Source organism: Nansenia antarctica, assembly GCF_963989245.1.
Source record: "Nansenia antarctica genome assembly, chromosome: 11".
Classification (NCBI taxonomy): domain Eukaryota; kingdom Metazoa; phylum Chordata; class Actinopteri; order Argentiniformes; family Microstomatidae; genus Nansenia; species Nansenia antarctica.
The window spans coordinates 2,999,949-3,011,109 of NC_137681.1; the positions used below are offsets into that span (position 1 = coordinate 2,999,949).

Genomic DNA, 11,161 nt, shown 5'->3' on the forward strand with positions numbered 1-11,161 from the left:
AACACACACACACACACACACACACACACACCTGCAGTAAGACTCACACACACACACACACACACACACACACACACACCTGCAGTAAGACTCACACACACACACACACACACACACACACACACACACCTGCAGTAAGACTCACACACACACACACACACACACACACACACTCTACAGGCGGCTCTTTTAGTAGGTAAAAAGGCACAGCTGTTCTAGTGTTAATATAAGTAAGAGCAGACAAGCCGTCCTACGAACCGTCACTCATATCTTGTTGCTGGGAGGTAATCACGGCTGACGCTTCAACTCCTAACCTGGCTGTGTGTCTGTATCGGCCCCCAGCTCAGACTGCCTCCTGTCTGACTCAGACTCCAGTGACACCATGACAGACAAGCGAGCCCCGGGCAGCGAGAGGGCGGCGGAGAGGGCTGCCATACAGGCCTCCTTCGACAACATGCAGGTACAGCCTTCTCTCTCTCTCTCCCTCCCTCTCTCTCTCTCTCTCTCGCTTGTGAGATAATTCACTTGTTTGGACTTGGATCATTCTCTCCCATAGATTATATTTGTATATCCAAAAGATCTTAACCATTTTATCAGACATACAGCTGATTTTCTCATACATTGAGCTAGACAAAACTATTACTTGCACAGCCAAGCCATTTACTAGTCTCAAAACTTAAAACCTACGAACAACTGGCAAACATCTCTTCAATTAAATCTACAGGTACTTTGTGCACTGATCCAGCAGAGGTTAACAACAACTTCTGGGCATTCTACTCGGCTCTATATACCTCTGAGATAGATGATAATGAGCAAGCCGTTCAGGATGACTCCCTTGATTTAGATTCTCCTATTACTCTAGTCTGAACTACACAAAGCTATTTTATGCATGAACAAGGGCAAGTCACCAGGGTTAGACGGATTACAACCTGGGTTTTATCTGGCCTTTTGGCCCCAAGTTGGCCCTCTTCTGTTGGGAATGATTCATTCTGCGATAAAAAATGGCTCCTTCTCTAAAAACAACAATATAGCTATAATTGATCTGCTCTTGAAAAAGGGGAAGGACTCTACTGACTGATCGTCTTTTGTCAATTTTAAATACAGATACTAAACTGTATGCCAAAGTTCTAGCCTCACGACTGGAACCATTTATGACTACTTTAGTACATGAAAACCAAACAGGCTTCATTAAAAGTCGCCTTGCCTCAGACAATGTCCACCGCCTTCACCATATTATTGACTCTTCGAATACTGCTGACTCATCAAATGCTATTCTCTCACTTGATGCCGAGAAAGCATTTGATCGTCTCGAGTGGCACTTTTTATGGGCGGTTTTACGCTATATGGGCTTTGGAGATCATTATGTAGCTATGATAAAGTTACTATATTCCAACCCGACTGCAATGGTTCTGACAGGGAACACATGCTCTAAACAGTTCCCAGTATCCCGCAGCTCACGGGGTTAGGGTTGCCCTCTCTCTCCTCTGCTGTTTGCTTTATCTCTTGAACCTGTGGCCCAGGCCGTTGATCCTATTACGGTCGCAAACATCACCAAACATCACATATCTCTGTATGCTGATGATATCCTTCTTTTTATTCCGAATATCCCTCAGTCGCTTCCCCACCTCCTAAATATCTTTAATAATTTTAGCCGAATTTCGGGTTACAAAATTAACTGGGGAAAATCAGCACTATTGCCACTGATTGCCTCAGCTAGACAGCTAGATATCCCACTAAACATCCCAGTGGTACAGAATATTAAATATCTAGGTATCTCTAATCGATCTACCCCTCGATTTCAAGCACAGTATCAATTAATTATAAGAATGTGCTGAAGGAGATAGAATCCGATCTACAAAGGTGGAAAACTTCTGCTCTCGTTTCACTCCTGTATCTCAGTAAAATGAATATTCTTCTACGAATAAATTTTTTCAGTTCCATGCTCTCTCTAGCCCCACCAAGTGGTTATTGGAAGAAACTACACTCTTATTTCTTCCAAATGTATATGGGGGGGAAGAAGCCCCTAAGGCTGTGATTGGGCGGTTGAGGTTGGACGTATGTGGCGGGAGGGACATTTGTGGGAGGAGGACTGTTGGAGCAAAGGGAGATTGGGAGGGGGGGGGGGGGTGGAAGGTTTATGGGAATTTTGTATTTGTACTGGATTTTTGTCATTCTATTTCTCTTTTGTTTAATTATGTGTTCCCACTCCCTTGTATTATTCCCTGAAATAATAATAATAAATTGATCACAAAAAAAAGATCTTTAGATTTCAACCCCAAAAAAATTGGAGCAATTGTTCAGTGTATATATTTATATATATATATATATATATATATATATATATATATATATATATATATATATATACATATATATACTGTATATATTTATTATCTAATATTTTTTCTTATTCTTTTATTTTCCTGCTCTCTCCCCTTTTCTCTCTTTGTCTTTCTTTCTCACCCTTTCTCCCTCTCTATCTCTCTCTCTCCCTCTCTCTCTCTCTCTCTCTCTCTCTCTCTCTCTCTCTTTCCTTTTTCGGACAGCTGTATACTAGCCAGTTGCCTGCTCTTAAGTTCTGTCTCAGCCTCCTGTGACAACAACAACAACAACAACAACAACAAAAAACACTCACCGTCTTTGTATCTCTGTTCTTTCTCTGTAGGCTTTCGACTACGAGCAGAAAAAACTACTGGCAACCAAAGGTACTGTAAGAGACAGGATATCTGCTGCGGTGCCTCTCTGGGTATTACTGTGTTGACGTTTCACTTTAGTATCGCAGGTCGTCCAGTGAAATGAAGCGCTCTCTCTCTCTCTTTCTCCCTACCATAACAAACAAGACAAAACGATAACAAATTAGGACATGTGATATGTTTAGTCTAGGCCTGTACGTAGGCTGAGATTGGGGGCTATGCAAGCCTCCCTGTGTTATTATATCTCTATTTCTGATTTACAGTAAACACACTTACGGCCCTGTAATAAAAACCTTTCCAGATCGCTCTTGTTGTGGGTCGCCCATTCTCACAGCCGTAGTTTAGCTGATGAGTTTACTGGAGGGAAGCCTGTCATTACTCTGCTGTACGGAGCTACTTGACTTGACCCTCACTTGTGTAAACAATGTGGGTTTCGTGATGGTTAAGACGTACTACGATCGGAAAGAGGTTTTTGGATGATCTAACTTCCTAACAACTGTACTCTTACTTAAAAAAAAGAAAAGATGCTGCTATTACTGGGAAGTCTGGGTTCAGTCTGGTTATGCTTTACTGGCTGCTTTACTGGCTGATTTCGCCTTGATTTTCCTCCTCCCAAAAAATACAACTGAGAACGAGGTTGAAGTGTCCAAATGTGTCAGGGAAAGAAGCGGGGTCGTTACTCTCCTCCAATCCTAGTCTGTTCTTGGACTGACTCTATTTATGACTGAACATGAAAACACTGGGTTTATGTCAAAAGTGATAATTTTTTACACGTGTTAGTCAATTTGAGGGCTCAAATTTATTTTATGACTACTTAAAATCCATGGGTGTGTGTTATTTTTTTTGGAGCACTTTGAGCTGCAACGTTTGCAGGAAAAGTGCTATACAAATAACAAGTTATTATTAATATTATTACTACTGATGTTACATAGACTGTGTATTCAACAGGAATTCTCATTTTTTTTCCTCTTTTAAATGATGTTCTGCTCATGTCCGTGGAGTGACATTGCAGATATAATCCTCTGTGTGCTCCTTGAACTACACTCACTATGGTGTTGTTACACGTTTATAAAGCAAAACATCAACAGGGTATTGTGTGGGGGGGGCGGCTGTGGTGCAGGAGGTAGAGCCGCCGTCTAATGATCGCAAGGTTGGCAGATCAGCGGTTCGAGCCCCGGGTGGCCACATGTCGAAGTGTCCTTGGGCAAGACACTGAACCCCAAATTGCTCCCAGTGAGCGGGCCGGCGCCTTGCATGGTAGCTTGCCTACCTCGCCATTGGTGTGTGAATGTGTGTGTGAATGGGTGAATGAGAGGCCGTTGTAAAGCGCTTTGGATAAAGGTGCTATATAAGTTAGTCTATATAAGTCAGTCCATTTACCATTTGTCGTCTTGGTTCCAGCCATGCTGAAGAAGCCGGTGGTGACGGAGGTGCGGACGCCCACCAACACGTGGAGCGGTCTGGGCTTCTCCAAGTCCATGCCGGCAGAGACCATCAAGGAGCTGCGCCGGGCCAACCACGTCCCCTACAAGCCCACCATGAGCACCACCTACGAGGTACGCACCTGCTCCCCCACCTGGGGGGTATTCCATCAACGTTGCTAAAGGAAAATCCAGGAAAATCCAGGCTTATTTTGTCGCGAGACTTATCAAGAATAAGCCTGGATTTTCCTTTAGCAACGTTGATGGAATAACCCCCTTGGATGAGTTACATCCACTCTCACTGGTCTTATTTCAGTCCAGTTTTAGGTGCATCGGAGTTTGAATCAGAATTGCATTATTTACAATGGAATAAACACAAGCTTAACATTTTGGGTTATGATGGGGTAAGACAGTTGAACTAAGCTTGTGAAGCATTTATAAGTTACATTCTTCAAGAATCAATGGCTATACTGTATATCAAGTTTAGAAAATGGATGTACCAATCCCAGATTGCCCCTTTAAGGTTTTCCTCTGCAGACCCAAGCCTCCTTATGTAAACTCTCTGTGGGTGTCTCTTTGTTTGTTTGTTTGTTTATTAGGATCCCCATTAGCTAATGCCATGACATTAGCTAGTCTTCCTGGGGTCCGACACAAAGATCATATTTGGACACTTGTCAACATTGTATACATACTGTACATACAATTGTAAACATTGTATACAATCATACATCATAATAACAAAATGAGGATATGGAATGCAATAAAAAATATAAATAAAAACCAAAGAAAATAAATGAAATAACAGATCAGCAAACAAGATAAATCATCGACTGTTCATTCAGAGTTAGTTGTATTAAGTGCTCTGTTATGTTATTGTCTGTGCCGTTGTTAGGGCTCCGACCTGTCCCTGTCACGCTCCAACAGTCGAGAGGGCCTCGGGAACGGCAGCGAATCAGACAACTGGAGGGACAGGAACGGGGGGCTCCTGGAACACTCCGAGTACCCATTAGCCATCAGCCCCAAGAGGAAACAGAACAAAACAGGTGAGTTAGCGGAGTTGATTGAATGATTGACTGACTGATTGATTTATTTATTGATTGATTGACTGATTGACTGATTGATTTACTAATTGATTTATTGATTGATTGATTGATTGACTGATTGATTGAATGATTGACTGATTGAATGGTTGACTGATTGACTGATTGACTGATTGAATGATTGATTGATTGATTGATTGATTGATTGATTGACTGACTGATTGATTGACTGATTGACTAATTTAATGATTGATTGGTTGACTGATTGAATGATTGATTGACTGACTGATTGAATGATTGAATGATTGACTGATTGAATGATTGATTGACTGACTGATTCAATGATTGAATGATTGATTGATTGATTGATTGATTGGTTGACTGATTGATTGACGCCCCCCCAGTGGAACACTACCTGAGCAGCAGCAGCTACATGGACCGCATCTCCCTGGTAACCGGCAGCAACGGCTGCAACCTCAACTCCTCCTTCAAGGGCTCCGACCTGCCGGAGCTGTTCAGCAAGCTGGGCCTGGGGAAGTACACCGACGTCTTCCAGCAGCAGGAGGTACGACACGGCACCTAACAACAACACTAGAACAGCCGGGCCTTTTTACCTACTAAAAGAGTCAAATGACCCCATCTTTACAATGCTCAAGCTGCTATTTGCACCACGCCTAGACTAGAGGCGGCTGGGCTTCTTAGAGACAAACAGAGACACCATTAGCCTTGTATCATTAAAATAATAACAGTTACAACAACCATATAGCCTCCATAATAATAGGCTGACTAATTAGCTTAGGTAATACTTTGCTAGGTAATAATGTTAGCTATAGCTAGCTGACCCAGTGACTAACACTGACAGATATTGACAGCTGACAGCTGAGGGGGAGTGGTTGGGGGTGGGGTTAACCAGCTATTGTTACCGCCCATTACCTGGCTGTGACTCTTTAAACAGCTTTATCTCAGGATTGTGATTTCAGGGGTAGCAACATTGAAATACTCATGTCGTCTTCAATTTGATTGATTCCGATTTCAATGTATGACACATCATTTGAAAGTTTACAATCTGTAGTTTAAGCACATGTAAAAAACTGTCACCTATTTCTTGTGCTCTATATTGTGGGTTGTCTCTTTTTAGGTTGTTTTCAGAATTAGGTTGAGATACCATTTCTTGTTTCTTATATGTGATGTATGTGTATGTGTGATATCATGATGTTGTTAGGTGATGCCAAAGGCCTGGATGTACATTGAGATTGTGTTCTACTCTATTCTATTTCTATTCTATTTCTATTCCAGATTGACCTGCAGACGTTCCTCACGCTAACGGACCAGGACCTAAAGGAGCTGGGCATCACCACGTTCGGAGCGCGGAGGAAAATGCTGCTGGCTATTTCAGGTACGTCCTCATTTGGGCCGCTTAGGTGGCGTAGCGGGTTAAGCATCGACCATGTAACCGCAGGGTTCCCGGTTCCGGCCGCAGACATATGCTGCATGTCATCCCTTCTCTCTCTCTCACCCATCCTTTCTGTCAATCTCTACTGTCTCTATCAATAAACCCCACTCAGAAAAAATCACTTCATCCTCATTCAATAGGACTCAACCTTGAGAATCACATCCTGCTTTTACAGCAGTTCAAGTCGAAGCTGAAGTCCAGTTTAGTTGTTATTAGAATGAATACAAGAACACAATACACACAATACACAATACAACAGCTCGCAACATCCACAACAACAACAATAGGCAAGGCACGTTTATTAGTACAGCACATTTCATACAACAGGGGCAATTCAAAGTGCTTTACATACATTATTTAAAAATACAGCAAGAGGAGCATAGTAAGAAAATGACATGTTACAATGAAAAAAATTGAATATAAGAAGTAAATATAATACAATAGAATGTAGTAAGAAAAAAATAATAATAATTACAACAATTTACAACAACAAGTAATACAAACAATAATAATAATATAAATTAATATATTGTAAGCAGCAGAGCCATGTCAGTGGTTACATTGCGGTGTCTGTGGGGGAGATCTTTGATTTTGCCTCAGTGAAATTGTCTCCTGTGGTAATTTCATGTTTGACTGTCAGTCTGTGTGACAACCAGCTGACAGGCGTCACCTTGTGTGACATGCAGGGGACAGGGCAGGTTGACCCATAGAGGGTAATACAACTGGTCACCATGGTTACTGTGTGTGGTTTAACTGGCTGTGGATGTTATAGTCGTTGCCTGTGAATATGACCTCACTCTCACAGTGAGGTGAGATATCCCAACCCACAGTCAACCAATAAGACTTTCATGTCTTTCTACAACTGCTTTACCACAATATGGATTCTGTAGCTATAGTCGTCCTCTTTGTATATACCAAACTAACATAAATGGACTGCACTTATATAGCGCCTTTATCCAACGAGCTTTACAACGGCCTCTCATTCACCCATTCACACACACATTCACACACCAATGGCGGCAAGCTACCATGCAAGGCGCCGGCCGGCCCGCTCACTGGGAGCAATTTTGGGGTTCAGTGTCTTGCCCAAGGACACTTCGACATGTGGCGTGCCGGGGCTCGAACCGCCGATCTGCCAACCTTGCGATCATTAGACGGCGGCTCTACCTCCTGAGACACAGCCGCGCCCCCAACATGTGAATTTAACATGTGTATTTAAATTATACTTCCTGAAAAAATTGAATGATTATTTTGAATGATGATGTGTGTCAATCTTTACCTTTCTAAGGAATTGAAAAAATCTCATGAAAAGTTTATCCCTTTAAGAAACAACAGAACGCACCAGGGTTGCACAACAGGTCCGTCACGGAAACCATTCCCCCGTTCCTTTTTCATGAGCAATCTTTGCCATAATTATAAATCTGCAAAAATATTTATGAATTCATTCCTCTGCTCGGAGGAGGGACGTGGAGAGGACAGGGCCAGCGGAGAACAGGAAACGGCTGAGCGCTCATGTTTACTCTAGCGCTGAGCTCATGGGCCCGGCGCAAATCTACTGTAATCTCCACTGATGGACTCTGGACGCCAAAAACAGGAGTGTGTCCTCCCTTTCTCTCTTTTATCCTCATAAAACACCAGTTGGTCCAGAGTAGAAACTCTCGTCAACCCCACCTACCTTTTAAAATGTAGTTCCTGTCCCCGTGCCAGAGAGCAAAGCACAATAAACACAGTGAACCGGGTGCTCTCGGAGTGAAATCCAATTGAAAAAGTCAGCGAGTCTAATTTCTGTGTGTTCTTTGGCGAGAGGGGAGAGGATTCATTTAGCAGTCCAGGCATAAAAACCTGTGCAGTGAGGCGTCGGGTGTAATTGATTGCGGTTACGCCGGTGGGAAAAGGCACTTCGACTTGATGTGTGAATGTGGTTTATTTGAAACCTTTTTATTTCTTCTTTTTCTTTTACTTTTTGGGCATTTTACCAGACGTTTACCATTCCAAAATGACTCACAACAAGTGAATCATCTGTCCATCACATCATTTCTGTTTTTGTCCCAACTTCAGAAGATGTGCTAAAAGAGGGATATTGGACTATTGCTTGACTGCTGTGAGCTACTGTATATATCGTCACTGTCAATCCAGTGGCTCTCTGGTTTTGAAAAGAACAGTGCTGTTTGCAGGGTTCCCACGGGTCCTTGAAATCCTTGAACGTTTGTGAATTTGAGAAAAAGAAATCAAGGTCTTAAAAGTTTTTGAAAATAGACATGGGTCATTGAAAGTGCTTGAATTCCCCCCTCTCTCTCTCTCTCTCTCTCTCTCTCTCTCTAAAAAAAAAGATATATATTCCAAAATGTTTTCCTTAGCTCGTCAACTAGTTCTGTCTCAAACTATGCCGTGTTGGGTCCTTGAATTTGAGGGAATTGAGTCTTGAATGTCCTTGAAAGGTGCTTGAATTTGATGTTTCAGAAGGTGTGGGAACCCTGTGTTTGTTAAAGATTACCTCTGTTGTTTTTACAGAACTGAACAAAAACCGGAGGAAACTCTTCGAGTCTCCGGTCAACATCCGCTCCTCCTTCCTGGAAGGGGGAGCCAGCGGGCGACTGTCCCGCCAGTTCAACGCCGACATCGCCAGTATCAGCGGCAGGTGGTAAACCCGCCTGGAACCTGCGCTCCGTCCGTCTGTCTGTCTGTCTGTCTCTAAGCCAGGACCAAGACAAGACAGCCCACTCCCTCCCAGATCTCTGTGGGCTTCTGGACAACGGCCCTCACACACTCCCCCGGTCAGCTGGACCAAGCAACTGCCAAAAAAAAAACGGAACGTCCATAGACAAAAGAAAAAAGACGAAAAGACGATCTCAAAATAGATTTTGTTGTTTTTTATTTGTGGACAAAATATGTCCGGAATGGTACTCCCACTTGTGTTTTGCAATGTTTTGACCAGGAGTCATGTTTGGAAAGAAAGAATGTCAGTTGGTCGGTTGTGAAAGAAGAACAGTAGAGGACTCTCACACTATCCATTAGAGGAATAGGGGGGAAAAACAAACCCCACAAACGAAGCCTTTAAATGCCTCTAATTTAAATGCCATGACATTCGTTTTTGTTCTATAAATTTCTTTTGCACTTTAAGAAAACCAGATATATGTACTCAGCCTGTGGACGTCTATCCCCCTCGGTCTGCATACTCGGATATTACAGGACTCTTTTACTGTAGCACTTACTGGTTACCATGCCGATGGTTTGAATTGCAAATTCAACGGTTCAACGGTTATGACCCGTTAGTAGTATAGTGTGTTTGTATAGCTCATCTTGAATCCAAAACAACAGCAACACTACATTATGTATATGATTTCATTATGTTTTTTTTATTTTATTTCTTCTTTTGTTAAACTCAATGCCTTACGTATCGCAATTGTAAATTGTGACATCAACTGTCAATTGTTGGCTTTAATTATTATTTGAGAGAACAAAAGTGGAGTCGAGTTTGTTTGTAGCCATTTTATATGAAGTATTTCTGTGTAGTGGTTCAGTCTTAACAGTTTTGGGAGAGAGAGAGTTATATCTGGGGTGTGTTCAGTCAGTGTTATTGAACAATTTAGTCGTGTAGAACAAATTATGGTCCTCTGTCATGCAGAATAGGAATATGGGAATATATCATCATATCTCCATTTCTGCGTGTAATGACTCTAACATCTCCCCTGCTCCGTACTCGCCAGGCGTAGGCCCCGTATCCCTGTGTCTCCTCCCCACCCCACCCCCCCTCCCCACGCCTGCCCACTGGAGCTTAGCTAACACCCCCAGACGGCCAAGCAGCAGCTCCCTCAGACCTCTAGGCCTCCACACACAGAGAGCTGAGCTCATTTCTCATGTAGCAGTTAAAGTGTTACAGTTAGACTGGAATGATTAAAGGTTAGGCGTTGATGTCAGGTGAGGTCAGATGAGGTTGGGTTTAACTCTACTATCTCGGCCGTGTCTACGGTATATCTGTGTGTGTGTGTTTGTCAGTTGAATGTTTTTTCGTTTTTCAGTGTAAAAGACATACACTGACAGAGCCATCCAAAGAAGTGTTCATTCCTTAGATGTTTGGGGAATACTTTGATTGACTGGAATGTTCTTATTCGATATGGACACCATTCAGCATTGATTGTACAGTTGTTGTTTTTTCCGTATCTGTTTCTGTCCCAAAAAATCCTAGAATTGAAACGTTCTTCCTTGTTGGGTGCCATTCAGAAGTGTCCACATGGGACATGATATTAGCCAACGAAACGTCTTGAGTTTCCCTCAACTAGGGATATAGATTTATCGATGTTATAAACTGTGAATGTTCATAGTTTGATAATGATAGGGAGTTGGTCTTGTCGAATACCACCAACAGTAGTGCCTTCCAAAATACGTGTTCTCTGCATGTGTGTGTCTGTCAGGCCTCCAGCGAGAGCTGTTGAGGAAGTTACAACACGATGGTACAGTGTTTCTTCTTTATGTAAACCACTCATGGACTGTTTTCCTGACAGTATGTTTTGAGTACATTCAAATGTATAGTATAGCTGTGTTTGTTACTGTTGA

At 42.5% G+C, this 11,161-nt stretch overlaps 1 protein-coding gene across 1 annotated transcript in view; it reads left to right on the forward strand.

The window, feature by feature from the left end:
• bicc1 (BicC family RNA binding protein 1) overlaps positions 1–9,252 on the forward strand; it is a gene marked incomplete at both ends in the record, with an annotated part of 72,656 nt that extends 63,404 nt beyond the window's left edge. Inside the window, 7 exons of the mRNA XM_080541570.1 lie at positions 343–460; positions 2,666–2,705; positions 4,095–4,249; positions 5,007–5,157; positions 5,559–5,719; positions 6,451–6,550; positions 9,119–9,252. Of these exons, the coding sequence (XP_080397696.1) occupies positions 343–460; positions 2,666–2,705; positions 4,095–4,249; positions 5,007–5,157; positions 5,559–5,719; positions 6,451–6,550; positions 9,119–9,252 (859 nt within the window). The remainder of the gene's footprint in view (positions 1–342; positions 461–2,665; positions 2,706–4,094; positions 4,250–5,006; positions 5,158–5,558; positions 5,720–6,450; positions 6,551–9,118) is intronic.
• Positions 9,253–11,161: the final 1,909 nt, after the last annotated feature.